Source organism: Physeter macrocephalus, chromosome 4 (assembly GCF_002837175.3).
Source record: "Physeter macrocephalus isolate SW-GA chromosome 4, ASM283717v5, whole genome shotgun sequence".
NCBI lineage: Eukaryota > Metazoa > Chordata > Mammalia > Artiodactyla > Physeteridae > Physeter > Physeter macrocephalus.
Window position 1 is genome coordinate 32831290 of NC_041217.1, and position 23137 is coordinate 32854426.

A 23137-nucleotide genomic window follows, 5' to 3' on the forward strand; every position below is an offset into this window, starting at 1 on the left:
AGAGATATGGGAACATATGTATATGTATAACTAATTCACTTTGTTATAAAGCAGAAACTAACACACCATTGTAAAGCAATTATACTCCAATAAAGATGTTAAAAATAATTAATTAATTAATTTTTTAAAAAAAAAGAATCCCCATTTCAAGGCCCTGTGCAAAAATGATTAAATAGGATGGCTTGGCCAAAAAGAAAGCCTCAACAAATTTCAAAATATTAAAACCATTCAGACAAAGTCCACTGGACACCATGGAATTAAGTTAGAAATCGGTAACAAAAAGATAATCTGAAAAATCTCAATTGCTGGGATATTAAATAGTATACTTATAATATACAAAGAAGTATATTACTTAGTAATTCACAAGTGCCGTAGGCAGACTAATGGACCCCTAAGATGTCTGTATCCTAACCAAGGAACCTGTGAATATATTACTTTACTTGGCTAAAACAACTTTACAAATGTGATTAAGGTTATGAATCTTGAGACATGGCAATTTTCCTGGATTATCAGGGTGGGCCCAACCAAATCACATGGGCTTTGTTTTTTTTGTTTTTTTTTTTTTTTGCGTTACGCGGGCCTCTCACTGTTGTGGCCTCTCCTGTTGCGGAGCACAGGCTCCGGACGCACAGGCTCAGCGGCCATGGCTCATGGGCCTAGCCACTCTGCGGCATGTGGGATCTTCCCGGACCGGGGCACGAACCCGTGTCCCCTGCATCGGCAGGCGGACTCTCAACCACTGCACCACCAGGGAAGCCCACATGGGTTCTTAAAATCACGTAACGTGTCCTTGCTAAGGATCAGAGTGAGATGTAACTATGGAAAAATGATCAGAGAGATACAAGATTGCTGGCTTTCAAAATGGAAGAAGACATGCAGGTGGCCTCTAGAAGCTAGAAAAGGCAAGGAAACCCATTCTCCCCTACAGTCTCTGGAAGGGAATACAGTCCTGCCCACACTTTGATTTCAGCCCAGTAAGATTCACGTCAGATTTCTAACCTACAGAACCACAAAGTAATAAATTTGTGTTGTAAACTTGTGGTAATTCTGCTTAACAGAATCTAACTCTCTTTCTTGATAAAACCATCCAGAAAACTAGAAATAGTAGGGAACTTCTTCAACATTATAAAGGACACCTATGAAAAACCAATTACTAATATCATATTCAATGGTGAAAAACTATAAGCTTTCCCCCTAAGATCTGGAACAAGACAAGGATGCTGGAAAGTCCCTGGTGGCACAGTGGTTAAGAATCCGCCTGCCAATGCAGGGGACATGGGTTTGAGCCCTGGTCCGGGAAGATCCCACATGACGCGTAGCAACTAAGCCATGCAACACAACTACTGAGCCTGTGCTCTAGAGCCCATAAGCCACAACTACTGAGCCCACGTGCCACAACTACTGAAGCCCGCATGCCTAGAGCCTGTGTTCCGCAATGAGAGAAGCCACTGCAATGAGAAGCCCACGCACTGCAACGAAGAATAGTCCCTGCTTGCCGCAACTACAGGAAGCCCGCGGGCAGCAACGAAGACCCAACGCAGCCAAAAATTAATTAATTAATTAATTAATTAATTTTACAAGACAAGGATGCCTACCTTCACAATGCTTCTGAACACTGTATTGGAAGTTCTAGCCAGAGCATTAGGCAAGAAAAAGTAATAAAAGGCACCCAAATTGAAAAAGAATAAATAAACTACATCTATTCAGATAAAATAATCCTATATATAGAAATCCCAAGGAATCCACAAAAACCTACTAGAGCTAATAAATGAATTGGGCAAGTTGCCAGATACAAGATATACTCACAAAAATCAACTGTGTTTTAATTCACCAGAAATAAACAATCTGCAAAGAAAATTAATGAAACAATTCCATTTATGATAGCATTCAAAAGAATAAATACCAAGGAACAGATTTAACCGAGGCGAAAGATTCATACACTGAAAAACACAAAACACTGCTGAAAGAGATTAAAGAAGATGTAAAAAATAAGACATCTGTGTTGATAGATTGAAAGACAATATTGTTAAGATGGTAATACTCCCCAAATGTACTTACAGATTTAATTCAATGCCTACTAAAATTCCAACAGCCTTTTTTGCAGAAATAGAAAAGCTGATTTCTAAAAAAAATTTAAATCAATTTTAAAAATAAGTATGTCAATTATACCGCAAATTTTTTAAAGGTGATTTTCAAATTTATATAGAGTTGTAAGGAGATCCCAATAGTAGAAACAATATTGAAAAAGAAGAACAAAATTCTCAAAGGGGATCATAAACATAATTCAAAAAAGCTAGGAGTCAATGCATTAGAAGGCTGGATGATCACACCACCATTGCTTATTAAAAATACAGCTTTTGGTCTTGTTAGCCTTATACTATATCATACTTTGTACTGAACTGGGCAAGCCCTTAAAGAAAAAGTGGGCTAGACAATATTTTCATAATGTCTTCAGAGTTAACACCATAAACAAGTCAAATAAATTTTATTCTTAAAGCTACATGTTTTCATTTCTGAAATTCAGCAATAAGAAATTATGTGACTTGCTTCTCTTCATCAAACATAGACTTACTACCTTTCTCCTATATCCATCCATTCTAAAGCAAACAAGTTTATCCTTTGAGCTTCCTGATACTTGAGTAACTCTCATTCAAAGGAATAAATCAATGGTCAAAACTGTTTTTTAAAGCACTTGAGTATATGTCATTATGACTGCACAGAGACTAGCCACATTCATAGAGCCTGGACATGTTCTAGAACCAACCCTACAATTCTGAGCTAATCAAAGTGACTCAAAGGAAACCTAGAAGTGTATGTAGGTTTATGGTTTCTCCAGGAATTCTATTCCTCACTGTGGGAAAGAAAAATAGTCAAGACCCAATAAGAGACCCAGAATGACATATCAATAGTACCACAGCACACTAGGTCAGCTTTTGAAATATTTCTGAACATCCCTGAGAGCCTAGCACACATAGACCCAGGTATGGGGTAAACTATAAACAATGATTTGGTACTGCTTATTATACCATTTACCAGGATGAAAATTGCAGAAGATGGTTTGCATCTCTCAGCTAAGTAGCAACATCATAAGTAGGCTCATAGGTCAAAAATATCAAAAAGTTTGACAAAAGAATTAGATACCAACAACATCCAGAAACTCTTTTCATTGTGATATTCATAATGTATGCAGGAGACTTAAACAGAAACAGGAGAGGGGAGGGATGGAGAGGGGAAGGGAAGGGAGAAGAAGGGATGGGCAGAGAGGAGAGGAGGTCTCACTGTTCAATTTTATATTTTTATAAAAAACCACTGTATATTCACTATCACAGTACCTGGTACATACAAGTAGTAAAAGCTTGTTGAATCGTCAACTGAATGATAGATGGTTGACTGAGCAAAGCAATAAATGGATAGAAGGAAAAAGAATAAATATGCAAAGTTTAAAAATATTTGAAACTGGAGAAGACTTGTGTTTCCATTTTAAAAAGCTAATCTAATTATGTGTGAGAAGTAGCATGGCAGAGTGCAAAGAAGGCAAAATTTGAACTCAGACCTAGATTTAAAGCCTGGCTGAAACTTTTACTGGTTTGTGCTGCTGAGCAAATTGCTTACTTTTATAAGTCTTAGTTTTCTCCACCTGTAAAATGGGGATTCCAGTATCCACCTTACAAAACACAATAAACCAGCAATGTTGGCACCTAGAACAAACTGAACAAAACCAGCTCTCAAATCAACTCTGTAATTCATAATGTAGCCCACAGATGGGTGTTACTAACAATGCTCGCCATCTGGTAGCTCCCTGTTTTAAATAATTATTCTTGCTAACTAGGTGCCAAGCTTCTAGAATCATTATATAAAATGTCTGCACCCTCTAAGTTTTGGTGTCCTTAGACAAAGCCCAGCAAGACCAGCCATAGCTCAGCTTATAGGTTTGCTCTGAGGATTAAAAATAACGTTAAGAAAAACCCCTTGTACACTGACAAGCATGTATTAAATAATAAATTATTGTTATTTAAATATTTCGTTAATACCTTTATGTCATCCATTTGCCACTCTACATTATCACAATTATTCCAATAAGCCCACACTAAGAATACAGATTAATCATATCAGCCACTTGCAGAAATACATAAATAAGACAGAAATGAAAGGTTATGTACTGAAACATTCTCTTCAAAGATTCAAGTTGATTCCTTCAATCTTGACTTTTGGATTTTCCCACTTAAAACCATAAAAATCTCTTCTGGACTTAGAAGAGTAGAGGGCACCTTAATTTCAAGAGCCATTTCTAGACTGAGGAAATAAGTGACAGATTCAAAAGGAGAATTCAAAGTTACCACTATCAGGGTATGCTTCTTCTCTGCTGGATGGGCAAATAGAACTGCTGCTACTGTGTTTTGCATCTAACCTCAGCTGTGCAAACACGAATTAAGTAAGAAAAACATCAAGCCATCTTTATCAGATCTCCAAACAACCTAGATAAATTCCTTTCAATGAATAGTTTAGTTAGGATGAATAGTTAGTATGCAGAATAACAAAATTGGCAAACTCTTAAGAACCCCTGTACAAAGCACTTCTACTTAGCTCTGAAAGATTATTTCTCTGGATTATCAGATATCCAGAAATAGTTACTTTATTAGAAAGCATGCCAATCCAATCTAAGGTCACAGGTAACAATTCTCACAGCAAGAGTTAAATCAAAATGACTCATAGGTATAACTGGTTAGAGTGATGTCTCAATAACAGTTTCTCCAAGGAAACATCTCTTCTGCTCCTAAATGTCAAGTTAGCTCACAAGCTGGAGCCCCCAATTTCCCCACAAATTAAAGAATAAATTCCATTATACTCAACATCACTCGACAGTGATAAGCTGAAACATTCTCCTCTAAGATCAGGAACAAGACAAGGATGCCCACTTTTGCACTTTATTCAACATAGTACTGGAAGTCCTACCCAGAGCAATTACGCAAGAAAAAGGGAAGGAAAAAAAAAAAAAAAAGCATCCAAATCAAAGGGAAGAAGTAAAACTCTCTCTTTTTGCAGATGACATGATATTAGATATAGAAAATCCCAAAGACTCCCCCCAAAACTGTTAAACTAATAAACGAATTCAGTAAAAGTACAGGATACAAAATCAATATACAAAAATCAGTGTTTCTACACACTAACAACAAATTATTAGAAAGAGAAGTTAAGAAAACAATCCCACTTATAAATGTATAAAAAAGAATAAAATACCTAGGAATAAATTCAACCAGGAAGGTGAAAGATCAGTACACTAAAACCTACAAATAACTGATGAAAGAAATTGAAGAGAAAAACAAAAGATGCTCATGGACTGGGAGAATTAATATTGTTAAAATATCCATACTACTCAAAGTGATCCACTGATTGAAAGCAATCCCTATCAAAATTCCAATGGCATTTTTCACAGAAGTAGAAAAAACAATTCTAAAATTTGTATGGAACCTCAAAAGACCCTGAGTAGGCAAAGCAATCTTGATTAATCTTAATTGCAAACTATATTACAAAGCTATAGTAATCAAAACAGTATGGTAAGCCAAAGCAATCTTGAGAAAGAAAAACAGAGCTGGAGGAATCAGGCTCCCGGACTTCAAACTATACTACAAAGCTACAGTCATCAAAACAGTATGGTACTGGCACAAAAACAGAAATATAGATCAATGGAACAGGATAGAAAGCCCAGAGAGAAACCCACACACATATGGTCACCTTATCTTTGATAAAGGAGGGAAGGATATACAGTGGAGAAAAGACAGCCTCTTCAATAAGTGGTGCTGGGAAAACTGGACAGCTACATGTAAAAGTATGAAATTAGAACACTCCCTAACACCACACACAAAAATAAACTCAAAATGGGTGAAAGACCTAAATGTAAGGCCAGACACTATCAAACTCTTAGAGGAAAACATAGGCAGAACACTCTATGGCATAAATCACAGCAGGATCCTGTTGGACCCATCTCCTAGAGAAATGCAAATAAAAACAAAAAAAAACAAATGGGACCTAATGAAACTTACATAATTCAAAAAAGAGCCATGTACCACAATGTTCATTGCAGCTCTATTTACAACAGCCAGGACATGGAAGCAACCTAAGTGTCCATCGACAGATGAATGGATAAAGAAGATGTGGCACACATATACAACAGAATATTACTCAGCCATAAAAAGAAATGAAACTGAGTTATTTGTAGTGAGGTGGATGGACCTAGAGTCTGTCACACAGAGTGAAGTCAGAAAGAGAAAAACAAATACTGTATGCTAACACATATATATGAATGTAAAAAAAAATGGTTTTGAAGAACCCAGGGGCAGGACAGGAATAATGACGCAGATGTAGAGAATGGACTTGAGGACACAGGGAGGGGTAAGGGTAAGCTGGGACGAAGTAAGAGAGTGGCATGGACTAATATATACTACCAAATGTAAAACAGATAGCTAGTGGGAAGCAGCCACATAGCACAGGGAGATCAGCTCAGTGCTTTGTGACCACCTAGAGGGGTGGGATAAGGAGGGTGGGAGGGAGACACAAGAGGGAGGAGATATGGGGATACATGTATATGTATAGCTGATTCACTCTGTTATAAAGCAGAAACTAACACACCATCATAAAGCAATTATACTCCAACGAAGATGTTAAAAAAAAAACAGTATGGTATTGATATTAAAAAGACACAAATATCAATGGAACAGAATAGAGAGCTCAGAAATAAACCCATGCATGTACAGTTAACTAATTTCTGACAAAGGAGCCAAGAATATTCAATAGGGAAAGGATAGGCACAATAAATGGTGCTGGGAAAACTGGGCATCCACTTGCAAAGGAGTAAAACTGGACTCCTATCTTACACCATACACAAAAATCAACTCAAAATGGATTACAGACCTGAATGTAAGACTTGAGACCATAGAACTCCTAGAAGAAAACATAGAGGGTAAGCTCCTTGACATCAGTCTTGGCAATAATTTTGTGGATTTGAAACCAAAAGCAAAGACAACAAAAGCAAAAATAAACAAGTGGGACTACATCAAACTAAAAAGCTTCTTCTGCACAGCAAAGAAAACCATCAACAAAATGGAAAGGTAATCTACCAAATGGGAGAAATATTTGCAAATTATATATCTGATAAGAAGTTAATATCCAAAATACACACAAAATTCTCACAACTCAATAGAGGAAAAAAAATTAATCAGATTAAAAAATGGTCAGAGGAGGGCTTCCCTAGTGGCGCAGTGGTTGAGAATCCACCTGCCGATGCAGGGGACATGGGTTCGTGCCCCGGTCCGGGAAAATCCCACATGCCGTGGAGCGGCTGGGCCCGTGAGCCATGGCCGCTGAGCCTGTGCGTCCAGAGCCTGTGCTCCGCAACGGGAGAGGCCACAACAGTGAGAGGCCCGCGTACCACAAAAAAAAAAAAAAAAAAAAAAAAAAAAAAAAGGTCAGAGGAAGTGAACAGACATTTTCCCAAAGAAGACATACAAATGCTTAAAAGGTATATGAAAAGGTACTTAACATCACTCATCATAAGGGAAACCCAAATCAAAACCACAATGAGATATCACCTCACACCTGTCAGAATGGTTACCATCAAAAGGACAACAAATAAATGTTAACAAGGATATGGAGAAAAGTGAACTCTTGTGCACTGTTGGTGGGAATGTAGATTGGTGCAGCCACTATGGAAAACAATATGAAGGTTCCTCAAAAAATTAAAAATAGAACTACCACATGATTGAGCAATTCCACTTCCAGGTATACATCCAAAGGAAACAAAATCACTACCTCAAAGATACATTTGCACCTCCATGTTCATTGCAGCATTATTTACAATAGCCAAGACATGAATCAACCTAAGTGTCCATCAACAGATTAATAGATAAAGAAAATGTGGTGTATATATACAATGGAATATTATTCAACCATAAAAAAACAAAGAAATTTTTCAGGGTACTATGCTAAGTGAAGTGAGTCAGAGAAAGACAAATACCATATGATCTCACTTATATGTGGAATCTAAAAAGAACCAAACTCATAGAAACAGAGAACAGACTGGTGGTTGCCAGAGGCAAGGGGTGAAGGTGATCAAAAAATACAAACTTCCATTTATAAGATTAATAAATCCAGGGGATGTGACATACAACATTGTGACTATACTTAACAACTGTATTGTATATTTGAAAATTGCTAACGGAATAGATCTTAAAAGTTCTCATCACCAGAAAAAAAAATTTACAACTATGTGAGGTAATATATGTTAACTAAACTTACTGCAGTAATCACTTCACAATATATACATATATCAAATCATTATGTTGTACACCTTTAATACAATGTCATCTGTCAATTATATCTCAGTAGAACTGGAGAAAACATTTTTTTAAAATAATGTCCATGTCTGGTGACTGGTATACTTTTAAACAGAACCCACAGACTAGAAGCACTGTCCTGACATTACATTTAACAAGTAGTTAAATGCATAACCATGGGCCTCAAACAGAAGTTATTTTACATTTTGGTTAAAATTAGAATTCTGTGATTGTGGTTCCCACAGTTTGTATGAATAAAATTGATCAAATTACGAATAAACAGTAGAAGGTTACAAGCAATTAGTTGATTATAACTTTTTAGATTTGATGGCATATTAACCACAAAAACTAATCCAGGCAGAACTGGAGATTGTGGTTTCAGAGAGACAATCGTAAGTTAAATAGGACAAATATGTTTAAATAGTAACACTCCTTAAGCTAGAGGTTTAGTAGGTTTGGTATCAAGTTCCAGTGGAGAAATAATTCACCACCATAATCACAAAGTAACTAACTAAATTATGTACTTTTTTTTGTTATTTGCTGACATGCATCCCTAATTCTCATTTTGAAGCAAAGATTTTTATTTTTCTGGTGCCATCAAGTGGTAACATTATGAAGTGTTCTAAGGTTAAATGCAAGTAACTTTTAGACAGAAAAGTATCACACTGATGTGTTTTATATCAATATATATCAATTTTGTGTTTTAGCACAAAATTATATAGAAAGAAAAGGGCAAAATATCAGAGCCAACTGTTTGGAACTCATCCCCATTTTAAACTCCCAACCCCAAATGAAATTTAAGACAAAGAAGAAAAATCAGTAGATCATTAAGACCAAAATGCTCCGCTAGCAGACAAAAAAAAAAGGAAAAGACTATGAAACTATTTGAAAAACAAAAATTTATATCAAAATGAAATATCAATCAAACCATAAGAGATGCTCCCTCCTGAAGTTCCATTAATGTGGCAGTAAAAAAAGAATTATTTTTAAGGCAAAATCCTGTAAGAACAGAGACAGAGAAAATAGCAGCAACAAAATTTTAGAAGCTAAAAAGTAGATGGATGAGTGGTTATTGACTTAGGCAACTCAAGGAAGCTGCTTGACTTACACAGCACTTTAAATCTGTCCAAAATTTCAGGAACTAGTGGTTTTTGGTAGCTGTGGAAGTTGAGTGTGAAGGCTAAAAACAAGAGAATTCATCACAGTCCTGGTTAAGAAGTAATTAGGACACTACTACACACACTGCCTCTTCCACTCTATACAGCCAAGTATTCATCTTTATACTACATTAGAAGATGGAAAGTTTATACTCTAGGAAGGTAAACAGAAGTCTTCTAGACTATAGGACACCAGGCATAGTGAGGGTGGGAGTACTGTAGTAAAAAATATTAGTAATCCAGGAGACTGTGGTAATCTAAATGGTACTAACAAGTCAAAGACCACAAAACAACAATGACGATGATGATTTTCTGGACAGAAAACCACTGGAAGAAGGTCCTATCAACCTTTGATTATTGTGTCCAGAAAGTCAGGTAACGAATTGAAGTATGCGTCAATCTGCTTCCATAAAGAAAAGGCAAATGATAAAAACTGACGCTAAAAAAATAAGTAAATAAAACGCTAAGTTCTACTTAGAGACATTCAGCAACATTCAGCTCTACATGTCCCATATCACCCACATTAACTAGCTGAGAATTTATCACAACTAACAAAAACAGAATAGTAGGCAAATCCAAGAACCCTTTACACTCTCAGTTTAAAAGCTCATTTCATCTTGTCTCTTCAGGCCGAGAGTGGATGTACTAAAGAATCTCTGAATACTCCTGAGATAGGTGAAGGCTGGTGAACATGTCAGAAAAAAACATTATTATTCATACAAAAGACTTAGAGCCTTCTTTTTTTTTAAATTGTTTTTGTTGATTAATTGATCAAAGCAGAACTTAAGTATCTCTGATACTGTCCTCCATTTCATGTAACTAAAAGTATATGTCCATATTTAAGTCATTTAATCTGCAGTAATTTCTCCTTTTCAGTCTTGTTTTTACATAGGATTATACACAAGCAACAGTTATACATCACATACTTTTTCTTCCCCAGATACCAACACAAGAACATGCCAAAATACATTAATACAGATAAAATTGTACCTTGAACACCTTCTAGGAGTAAATCAACTCCCTTCCTATAAAAATCAGAAGCAGCTTCATAGTCATCTTCTTCTTCCTTTTTTAAAGCCAGCTTTATTAATTCTCCTGCTTTCTCCAAATAATCTCTCTTGCCAAGCTTGGATTTTAAGCTACCAGGAAAGAGGCCACGACTTTCCCGTTCTTCTTCTGTTTTACTCTGTTCACTGTCAGAAGCAACAGCCCCTAGTGCTGAAGAATCCGAAGAAAGACTGAGACCAAAAGTTCTAATGGGAGAATTTTGATTGGAAGCCATTCCATCATCCAACTCAGCAAGAGAATCCACATCAACAGTAAGAGATATTAGATCACTGTCACTGGAGAAGCCTAGAAATATGATCACAATAGTAAACAGATATTAAACTGAGAATCAGCCAAAAGAATACAAATCATACTGACTATTCATTTTTTCATACTACCCATGTCAATCGGGAAGGGTGTAATTTACTGATGGAAGTCAGTGTCTAGCAATTTGTTTCAGCTTAGTTCATTCATTTTTTTTAATATCTTTATTGGAATATAATTGCTCTACAATGTTGTGTTAGTTTCTGCTGTATAACAAAGTGAATCAGCTATACATATACATATATCCCCATATCCCCTCCCTCTTGCGTCTTCCTCCCACCTTCTCTATCCCACCCCTCTAGGTGGTCACAAAGCACCGAGCTGATCTCCCTGTGCTATTTGGGGCTGCTTCCCACTAGCTCTCTATTTTACATTTGGTAGTATAGTCAATGCAACTCTCTCACTTCATCCCATCTTACCCTTCCCCCTCCCCGTGTCCTCAAGTCCATTCTCTACACCCACGTCTTTATTCCTGTCCTGCCCCTAGGTTCATCAGAACCATTTTTTGTTTTAGATTCCAAATATATGTGTTACTGTACGATATTTGTTTTTCTCTTTCTTAGTTCATTCATTTTTGCGTTGTCTCCCTACAGGTCTAGAAGACAGTCTCCTTGCCTTAATCATCAAACTAAACCTGAGACAAGTCTTTATCTAGCCTTGTTGTCAAAAAAAGCCCTTACCACAAGATCTCGTAAACTATTTATAGAAGGCTGATGCTTGTATACACAGCTGCTGTGAACAACAGCATTATGATAAAAGGAAGAGTAAGAGTTTTAGAGTAAGACAAAAAAGAAGTGCCTGAATCCCCGCTCTTTAAAACTTACTGTGTGACCAACAGCAAGTTACTTAATAATATAACTTATCATACAGGGCTTTAAATGAGGAAAAGAGTTAATGGATATAACAGGCTATCATTAAATTATAACTATTATAGCAATTACATAATAATCTCGAACCCGTGTCCTCTGCACTGGCAGGCAGATTCTCAACCACTGCGCCACCAGGGAAGCCCAGAGGTGTGCTTTTAAATAACCATCCTTATCTGGAAAAATGTATGCCACTTACGGTTTTTTTTAACCGAAGTATTTTGAAATTTACGTTTCAGCCTCTTCCACAAGCTTCTGGAGGAATCTTTGGTCTGTATTTGCATCTTAGTTTTCTGACATAAAATGAATAATGGGTGCTACTGAAACATTTAAGCAATGAAAATTACTTCTTCCATTTCATATAACTGACTTCATGGTAAGTGAATTTGAAATACAACAACAGTTATTAAACTTTCTGGTCTTAGGACCTCCCTTTACATTCTTAAAAATGATTAAGGACCTCAAAGAGCTTTTGGTTATATGGATTGTAACTGTAAATATTTACCAATCTTGATATTTTAAAAACAGACTGAATTTTTTTAAAACACTAAAGCCCATTACATGTTAACATACTGTTTTTTCCTTTTTTTTTTTCATTCATTCTCCTGTTACAGGACCTTTTTATCATTTCAAGTTTGTTTGTTTTTTTTAATTTATTTTTGGCTGTGTTGGGTCTTCGTTGCTGCACACTGGCTTTCTCTAGTTGCACCAAGCCCAGCGGCCATGGCCCACGGGCACAGCCACTCCGCGGCATGCGGGATCCTCCCGGACCGGGGCACGAACCCGTGTCCCCCGCCTCGGCAGGCGGACTCTCAACCACTGCGCCACCAGGGAAGCCCTCAACATAATTTTTATAAAAATAACTAAGAAGTGCCACTGTGTTACATTTTTGCAAATCTTGTTAACAGAAGATGGCTGGAGTCTCATGACTAATTCTGCACTCAGTCTGTTGTCAGATGTTTTTCTGGTTGGAAAATTTGAAGAAAATGTCATATGAGTAAGTAACTGAAAATGGGGTGAATATTTTAATAGCCTTTTCATATAATTGTGGCTATTGTTTTTTTGATACTACCAGAAAACTTAGCAAATAGTAGTTTCTTAAAGGTTAGTTTACATGTGGAATATAAATTTCTATCAATGTAATTTCTGTTTCTGTTACATTCAAATCCATGGGTCTGTCTTACACACTGAATGGATCTTTTATCATGCATGAGTTTGTAACATCACACCCTGGTCATTTTGAAAATATTAGTTCCCTGAGTTACACAGATCCTCCAAATGGTGACAAATTTCATTATTACAATATCTCCAAGAAAATCATATTTGCTACTTACCACCACCAACATCATCAGAAAATTCTTTAAGTTTTGGAAACTGTCAGGCTTAAAGTGGCTGACACAGGTTCTCCAAAATTCTAATCTGGGACTGAAAACTAGAATTTTATCAGTATTTGGCAACAAATACTGTTAGCTGTTTTCCTTGAAGTGTCAGCTCACTTCATTCATTTTCAAAAAAAAATTTGCTAAATACCCAAGTCTGAATAATGATAGTTTGTATGTCAATCATTCTTTCAAACAAAAATGGGGTGCCAGGGAAAAAGTAGCTAGTTTATGGCTCAAACAATTGCACAAGTGCTTTTTCTTAAGGCAACCACGGTAGTTCAGTACGCAAAGTGCTTTATGTACACTTCCATGTCATCACACAGACTAACAAGAAGACATGTACCCAAGGGTTGAGATTTAATAAAATTAACAGTTTTTACTGCTTTATCAAGGCTTTATTCCTAGGTGAAGCTACCATTGGTATTACTGCAAGTATGTGCAACAATTACTGTTACAGTCTCACATCACTGTCTTGATTCATGCTCAAGTACATCAGTTTTATCCACCATTGCTTTTGGATCATCAAATGTCAGCAGAGTGGAAACAGCAAATAATTTCCTAGATTATTATGAAAATAGTTTCTGCCTTGGGCATCCCCTGAAAAACGTCTCAGGAATACCCAGGGGTCTGAAGACCATACTTTGAGAGCCACTGATTTATATCATTAAATAAGATTGACAATAGGGTTAGGCAAAACTTAGGTCTGGGAACAACTATGAGATCTGCATCTCCACTGAATACTGACTGCCAAGTTTCTCATAAAGGAAAATATATTAAGAAGAAAATGATCTCCCCAGGATCATATACTAAGTCAAAATTAAAGGTGGATTTGCGTGTACAATTCTAGATCAGGGATCAGCAAACTTTTTTTCTGAGGGCCACAGGGTGACTATTTTAGGCTTTGTGCGCCATATGACCTCAGTCACAACTAATCAACACCGCTGTTGTAGCATAAAAGCAGCCACAGACGATGCCTACGTGAAAAGTGTGCCTGTGTTCAATAAAACTTCTTAAATGGATGTTGAAATTTGAATTCCATATAATTTTCACATGCCACAAAATAATATTCTTTTGAATTCTGTCAACCATTTAAAAATGTAAAAACCATTTTTAGCTTGTATATCATATAAAAACAGGTGGCAGGCCAGACTTGGCCCATGGGCCACAGTTTGTCAACCCCTATTACAGACTCAAATTGCTTACTTCATACGGAATAAAGTAAGTTAGGGTAAAAACATTTACTGGCAACTAAGCTCAAATTTCAAATCAGCTTTAGACACTACTTTGGCACTCTGTCAATATATCCTGTTTTCAGGGATTTGGGGTTTTTTTTTAAATCCTTAGAATGCTCATAAAGTACTAATTTTGTTCCCTAAAAGCAACAGATTTCATTAAATCTACAACATCAGATGAAATTCACTGGACCTAGTGGAAATCTTTTCAATTCTCTGACATTTCAACTGTACAGATAGCACTTAAAATCAAAATCTCTTTATAGCAATCTACAAAATTATTTAGCAATATATAAACTTTACAAGAGATTTTTTAAAATAATTTTTAAATATTTTATATATTCCATACAAATTTATTTCCTTAAATAGTTATCATTATGTAACCTGGTCCATTGAAATTAATAAACAGACAAAGAAAAAAAGTGTTGTTTATACAGCTAATCACAAAACAAAGGAAATGTTATAGATCTTTTGTCTGCTCTCTGATGTCTTGTCACTATAACCTCCACATCATCTATCACATTGTACTGTTTCATGCTTTGCCTGATTTTCCTTTCTAACAAGAACAATAATACCAAAGGGTAAGAGGGTAAAGTTATGTGTATTCAGTTTCTTGGCTTTTGACCATAAACATCTAGTCACATAGTCATATTTCCTCTTACTTTTCCAACCTTATTTTATTAGCAAAGGAAATTATGATTAAATGAAATTAGATCAGAAAAATAAGACCATCAAAACACCTAGGGAGAAAGTCAGATAGTAAAATAAAGTAATAAATAAATATTCTATACAAATTGTTTCCTTTTCAAATTCTACCTAATTCTAAATGAGTGTTTCTTTTTTTTTTAATAGATCTTTATTGGAGTATAATTGCTTCACAATGCTGTGCTAGTTTCTGTTGTACAACAAAGTGAATCAGCCATATGCATACATATGTCCCCATATCCCCTCCCTCTTGAGCCTCCCTCCCACCCGCCCTATCCCACCCCTCTCGGTGGTCACAAAGCACCGAGTTAATCTCCCTGTGCTATGCAGCAGCTTCCCACTAGCTATCTATTTTACATTTGGTAGTGTATATATGTCACTGCTACTGTCACTTCACCCCAGCTTCCCCCTCCCCACCCCATGTCCTCAAGTCCATTCTCTATGTCTACATCTTTATTCCTACCCTGCCACTAGGTTCATCAGCACCATATTTTTTTTTTTAGATTCCATATATGTGCGTTAGCATACAGTATTTGTTTTTCTCTTTCTGACTTACTTCACTCTGTATGACAGACTCTAGGGCCATCCACCTATAAAGGAGGAATGTTTCAAAATAAGCAAACATAAAAACTAGCAGATTAGGAAGAGGAAATTTTTTAGCCTAAACAGGAGAAGCAAAAGGAAACAAAAAGACTTGTTCTGGTTTAACCTTTTTGGAGGACAATTTGCCAATGCATACCAGATGCAAAACATGCTGGTATCTCTGGCCCAGAAATGCAGCAATTTATACCAGAAATAAACAGAGACGTGAAAAAAAGATCCATACATAAGAATATCCATCACAAAAATTAGTGCAACTGGAAATAACAAATTCCTAATGATAGGAGATTATGGCACATCCTTATGATAAAATATTACACAGTTATTGAAAATTATGTTATAGGGCTTCCCTGGTGGCGCAGTGGTTGAGAGTCCGCCTGCCGATGCAGGGGACACGGGTTCGTGCCCCAGTCCGGGAAGATCCCACATGCCGTGGAGCGGCTAGGCCCATGAGCTATGGCCACTGAGCCTGTGCGTCCGGAGCCTGTGCTCCACAACAGGAGAGGCCACAACAGTGAGAGGCCCGCGTACCGCAAAAAAAAAAAAAAATTATGTTATAGAAGAATACTTAATGCTAAAGTATTCATGCTCTATTAATCAAAAACAACAAACTGCAAAGCAGTATATATATACTATAATTCTAGTTTAAAACCACAAACACAGAAAAAAAGTCTAGGAAGGCACACTAAACATTAACAGTACTTTTCTCTGTATGCTGGGACTGCAGGTGACTCTTATCATATTTGCTGTATATGTATGACAAGTCCTTAACGCTCTGTTTGTGAAGGATATCAAAGAAGATATAGCAAGAGCTAAAACTGGGAATTTGTTTGTAAATAAAGATATGTCATACAGACATAATTTATAAAATGTAGGCCTGTGTGAATCATGGCCAGCAGCCAGTGCCAAGAAACATCTAACTTAAGAGAGAAGACAGACATGATTATAAAGACAGATCTGTATAAAGCAGACTAACCCCTGACACTTCTTCCTTGCTTATTTTACCTGAAAAACCTAACCCTATCATATTTCCTCAACCATACACTGCAACTACTCTAGTATTATCTGATATGTTTCTCTTCCATATTGAAGCAATTTCTACCTTCCCTTCTTCTCAATGAAGGGAATTCCCCAACCAACTCAAGAAGAACACTCCCCATCTACCACCTCAGCAATGAATATAAAAATATAGATAGAGGTATGCAAATACTCAGTACCTAGTTTATTCATCTTATATCCTTAATAAATCTACTTAATGCAGTGCTCGCTCAACTCCTTGAAATCACACAGTCCTGTCATTTAATCTGTTTTTTACAAAGCTACACATATAAATATCACATGAAATGGACACTAGCTCCCTGAAACCCAGAAAGTTAACAAGTAAGATAAAGAGAGCTGCAAGCAAGAAAGAGGTTCTCAGTTAAGGTGAGTAGGAAGAACACTGTGGATAAGGCAGGGCAACAACTGACAATACAGAGACTATTTGTCAAAAGTTAAACCAACTTGAAGTCAATCCATGTTTAAAGGGGCCCTCTGGGCCATCATGAGAGTAAAAGGTGCATCCTTTACCAACACCATCAAGTCAAAAACCTAAGCCTTTTTTGGAAAGGGTGGGGGGTGGAGGGGAGTCAAAGGTTCTATGAAAGCGTTCTGCCTCCAGGCTCATATCACAGAGATTCAAGTCTCAGGGCTATTAGAGGGCCCCAGGCGACTGGTTAAAAAGCAGCTACAACAGTTCACCTACCTACCCTCACCTTCTGTGCTTTGAACTGCTCAGAGTAGGGCAGTGTAGTGTAATCTGTCTAGGACACCGTCTCTGAAAGACAGGCACCAGGGGAAAAGGTTGAGTTGCCATAGAATAAATCTTTATACTATAAGCTATCAGAAATCTGTATTTGAAGACCATCTGCAAAAAAGAGATCAGTTTCCTTTAGAACAACAGGTGGTCTCTCATGGCCAACTATATATAAAATACATGGCCTCATTATTATTAGCTGATAGCTTTCACTGAGCCCTGAGGTTCAAATATTGCCATAGTCAATGAAAGGGAATTTCTACTTTTCCTAGTAGCAATGACTCAAGTTTCACACACAAAGCAAGATTTCTAGCGAGCAGAACAAAGGTCACCCTGAGGTAGAAGACATACATATCAATCTCCATTAAGAAATGAGCCCTTATAAATATGATATTAAGTGAATACCTAAACCTAAAAGTTGATGTTAGTCAAGATTCCTGTACTTGAATAAAGATGCAGACGTAGAGAATGGACTTGAGGACATGGGGAGGGGGAAGGGTAAGCTGGGATGAAGTGAGAGAGTGGCATGGACATATACACACTACCAAATGTAAAACAGATAGCTAGTGGAAAGCAGCCGCATAGCACAGGGAGATCAGCTCGGTGCTTTGTGACCACCTAGAGTGGTGGGATAGGGAGGGTGGGAGGGAGACGCAAGAGGGAGGGGATATGGGGATATATGTATATGTATAGCTGATTCACTTTGTTATACAGCAGAAACTAAAAAAAAACAGTCTGTACTTGATTACCAACTCATCATTCAATAATAGCTATTGTTACTAAAAAGAACCATTCCTTTGACGTTTCACATTTTTATAATGTCCTCGATACATGCCTTTGCTTCACCATTGAAATTTTATAAAAAGAACATCAGAATATCTACTGCATATTTGCTTAAAAAAAGGAGTAAACTCATAAAACAATAAATCAATTACAACCTTGTTACCTTACTGTTGTAACCCTACTGTTACCTTATCATGAACAACAAAGATCTATGAGTTCACTTCCATTTCTACCTAATGAACTTTTTTTGCTGCTACTCTCCATAATCTATTCTGCAAATCAAACCTGTTACCAGCACATAAGTAACTCACACTGAGCTTCCTATACCAAATATGTATTCTCACTGCCTTCCCCTACATAAAATTAAATCTCATTTCAAAATAGAGTTCTGTGATTGCTATTAAATATCTGGAGTGCTGTGACTGCCTTAGGCACATGGCTTAATTTCTCTGAAATTCCAATTTTTAATTGTAAGGTAAGAGATTTACCTATATCATTCCCAATGTTCCTTCTATTCTAAAACCCATTCCCACAACATATTAATATCATGAATTTTTTATTTGCCCCACCCGACTGCTAAACTCTTAATATCCAACGTTATCCTCAATAGCCCTAGAGTTGTTAAGGGTCAATACTTACAATTTGTGTCATTTGTTTTACATGCACACATAACCACAATGACACATTCTCATTTGTGCTTATCTTGAGAATAATAACTTATTCTTTTTCTATTTATTTTAAACTTCTCCACCAAAGGAAATTCAACTAATAATGGACAGTGAATAAGAGTTAAGTAAATAAGCACTTAAGAGAAAAAGGAACTTCAAACTGAATAAGCACACTGGAAAGTAATACAGGAGGGCCTAGAATTAGCCCAGTAACAAGATTTACAGTTCTCATGGTGCCACCTAGCGGACATTTGCACTAAATTCTACTTTAAGTTTAAATTACTTTTAATTAGGCTTTCTATATTTTGTCATCTTTGTGCTTACCTACATAATAGAAAGAATTATTACCCTGCCACCAAATAAATACACAAATCTTGAACTGAAAGTGATTTTAAGAGGTCCCTTACATAGACTAGCAATAGATGCAATTCTCAAAATGTACATCTCATTTACTCTAAAGATAGTTAATTCAAGACCGCTTAACAGATCCTTTTTTGTGTCTACAATTGTTACAATGAGCACTTAGGGAGCTCTTACTCTACAACTTACAGGTAAAAAGAAAAAAAAAGGTAAATTTGACTACTCCAGGAGACATTTAAGAATATTTATTCTTAAAGATATGCTACATATAAAAAGCAGATCTCTCCATTTGTATTTGTGGTTATGATCACCTAATTATTTTCTCTTATTCGCTCATACACCTGGAAAATGTCCCTCGCAAAACTGCAAAAGAAGTCAAGTAATGTACTAGGAAGAGGAAATGACACAGTTTACCAGATGAGCTTATACCAACATCAAAGGCTCCAATACCAAGGCCAACATGGCAGTAAAGAAACCTACATCCTTCCAACAGGCCAACAGATGAGAGATACATATCAAGAAGCTCAATTCCCATGCACCATTTTGGCCAGGTTTCCACTAATGTCACAGTAACTTTATAGCTAAGTTTAATTCAACAAAAAGATGTAATTTTAAAAAGGAAATAAGATGTTAACAATCAATTAAATCTTCTTTCATCTTTGAGAAAATATAGTTTAATTTCACTGAACAAAGGAGATAAAGAGCAACCAGCATTTCATATTAAAAACATAAAACATTAATGTTTTATCTAAAAACCTACTGAATAATTTTATAATTTTCAATTTCATATTAGATAAAATACATTTAGCAGTTAATCACCAAATTATTGGTTTTATGAAAACTTAAAGAGGTTTCCTCTATCATACTATACTATAAAATAATGAAATTTTTTTTAAATCCACTAACCCAATTCTTTTTTTTTTTTTTTTTTTTGCTCCGGACGCGCAGGCTCAGCACCCATGGCTCACGGGCCCAGCTGCTCTGTGGCATGTGGGACCCTCCCGGACCGGGGCACGAACCCGTGTCCCCTGCATTGGCAGGCGGACTCTCAACCACTGCACCACCAGGGAAGCCCACAACTCTTTACGTTTTCCTTAGAAAACTTTCTTTCAAGGTAAATTAAGTAAGACCTGTTGATTGCATTTTATGGTACTAATAAAAATGATGATCACTTAGCCTCTACATATGTTCTCTGTCACTCTAACTCTAACTGAAGGACATTGGCACAGCAGACTATATAAAGATTTGCCCTTCTGGCCCATTCCACTGGCAAACTAAATCACAAGTATGAAAAATGAATCCACCTTCAAAACACCATTTAAAATACTACACTCAGAAGAGCTGTTACGGAGTAAATCACCTCCTCACATTTTGGCTCTGAATTCAAATCTCAAGCATTTGCCACCACAATCCCTCTACAACCTTCCATTTCACTGCATACCTGTGGGGCGTGGCTGGCTGCCAGCTTTCCCGCTCTTTTCCTACTAGAGGCCCTCTCCCTTGTTTGTCTCTGTGGTTTGCAGACCTTTTGGTATGAAAGTAAATCTTCCACTTGGCTAGTATGCCAGACAATCTCATGATATTTAAAAGTCATATTTCCTCTCAAATAACAATGAATTTGCAAGTTATCTGACACTCCAAGCTGTATTTGTCAACAGGTATCTTTCAGCAGGATTAATTAGCCAGGCATAGAGGCTTTTAAAGGGAGGGGATAAAAAACATAAACATTAACAGCATTTCCAGCTCCATGTTTTTCATTTTTCAAGGATCACAGTGTGTTTTAGAGATGGTAATATAGTTAGAAAACTAAACTATGCACTGAAAGGATAAAATTTCAGTATTACTTTTAGGTGCCATTAAGTCTTTTTCTGTGTTTTTAACAGAAATGTTGCCCCCAATTTCCCTCATAAAAGCATATTCCTAAATGATAACTGCTTCCAAGGAAAACTTATCTTTCTGAAACGTCAAAGATAAACCCTGAAACAAATATACTCTACCTCTGCTGTAGGTAAGGTGGCCCATTCACCCAGTTTGCCCAGCTTGTTGTCTTGGTGTACAGTAAGTACAGTAGCATCTTCTTTAATTCTCAGAAGTGTCTCAGTTTGGACAATAAATTATAAGCTCACCCTAGCTTATAAAGTTAGAGCTATAATCTACCTTAGGTTATATCTCCTTTAATATCAATACCTTTTTATTCCGAACAGCTTCCACATTTTACAACACCATCCCAAGGAAAGTCATCCTAATAATAATGCTCCTCCTCTTCTCTCCTAAACTAAGGCAAAAGACCTCTGCACCACTCCCATCCCTGATTACCTTATACTCAAATAAGCTTGTGGGACACCCTTCTGTCACCATGGTTGACTCCTACCTAGGTAATAAAGACTTATCAAGGATATCAAAGAATATAACCATCCCCAAATCAAATACCATTCAATTTCTGTATCAAAAAACAAAGAGAGGGCTTCCCTGGTGGCGCAGTGGTTGAGAGTCCGCCTGCCGATGCAGGGGACGCGGGTTCGTGCCCCGGTCCGGGAAGATCCCACGTGCCGCAGAGCGGCATGGCCCGTGAGCCATGGCCGCTGGGCCTGCGCGTCCGGAGCCTGTGCTCCACAACGGGAGAGGCCACAACAGTGAGAGGCCCACATACCGCAAAAAAAAAAAAAAAAAAAAAAAACAAAGAGAGAAAAGAAACATTCTGTAATTTTCAAGAACTGTACTCCTCACTGAATATCTCCCACAAATCTTTCTAACACTCCTACTTGTCCTCTCTTGGACATCACCAAATCAGCACATTTACAGGCAGAAAATCCCCTCTCCCTCTTTCTCAGGAGTAGGAGTGTATCTCTGAGGCAACACCCAGATCAGGTTATCCCAGAAAAGTCACCCTCCAAGGAAACTAGTTCTAGAAACAGAGTCACCTTAGGATCTCAAGCAGTGATTAGATTTTTCCAAAGCCTAGCAAGGATCTCAGATCAAAATAGGTCATGGAGAATAGATTTTTTTTTCCCAATAAACCTGATGGACTATAAAATAAAATTACTATCAACAATGTTTTTCTATGACCTTAGCTGATTCAGGATGGAGTCAAAGATATTGAGGACCCAAGGGAGACCCCCGGGCCTAAGGTCCCCCATACATTTCACAGAACAGTAGGTGTAAGTTAATGGACTGTGCTTTTAAGTCAATGCGAGCCATCATGAAAAATAAGAAAAGCTAATCACTTCTCAATGTGGTACCACCAAAAGAAAAATAAATTTTAAGTGCATCAGCCCACACAATGGATGGGAACTTGTTGTTCCTACCAAAACATGATGGCAATTACTGCAATAGATCTATGTCAATGTGTCTGTCACTGTATGACATCAGTACACATCCCCACAAAAACATCACTACAATGAGATCATGGTTACCTCCCATGTTACAGTCATACACCATTCTCCTCTACCATAAATTCTTACTCATGAAAGAGATCAAGAAATATTATCTAGTCTATGATTTTTCTTTTATATAAACCAAACCTAAGCCACCTCAAACAAATCTAATTACCTATTTTTAAAGACTCTCCCCACCCTGTCCCCAGGTCTCTCTCTTTTTTAATTCCAAAATATTTTTCTGGAAGAAAACTAGCTAAGGAAATTCAAAGACCAAAATATGTATTTTAAATCTTCATAAAAATTCAAAGATGGCTTAATAGAGGAATAAAACAAGAGATTAAGCATTCTTGAATTAAAGTGATTAAAAGTACAAAAATTGCTTTGGTTTAGACTCATGTTATTATAAAATATATCAAAAACACTAAAACTGCCTTAGATTTATTCTTTCTGGTACATGACTAAACTTTTTTTTTTTTTGCGGTACGCGGGCCTCTCACTGTTGTGGCCTCTC

The 23137-nt window shown here is 36.9% G+C and overlaps 1 protein-coding gene across 4 annotated transcripts in view; it reads right to left on the reverse strand.

The window, feature by feature from the left end:
* The window catches only part of RPS6KC1 (ribosomal protein S6 kinase C1), a 243181-nt gene that overhangs the window by 128836 nt on the left and 91208 nt on the right, over positions 1-23137 (reverse strand). For 2 of the 4 annotated variants that reach the window (XM_024133751.2, XM_055084078.1), the window contains exon 6: positions 10478-10840. The exons of the other annotated variants lie outside the window; for them this stretch is intronic. In XM_024133751.2, coding sequence (XP_023989519.1) covers positions 10478-10840 — 363 coding nt within the window. The remainder of the gene's footprint in view (positions 1-10477; positions 10841-23137) is intronic. 4 annotated transcript variants of the gene reach the window in all.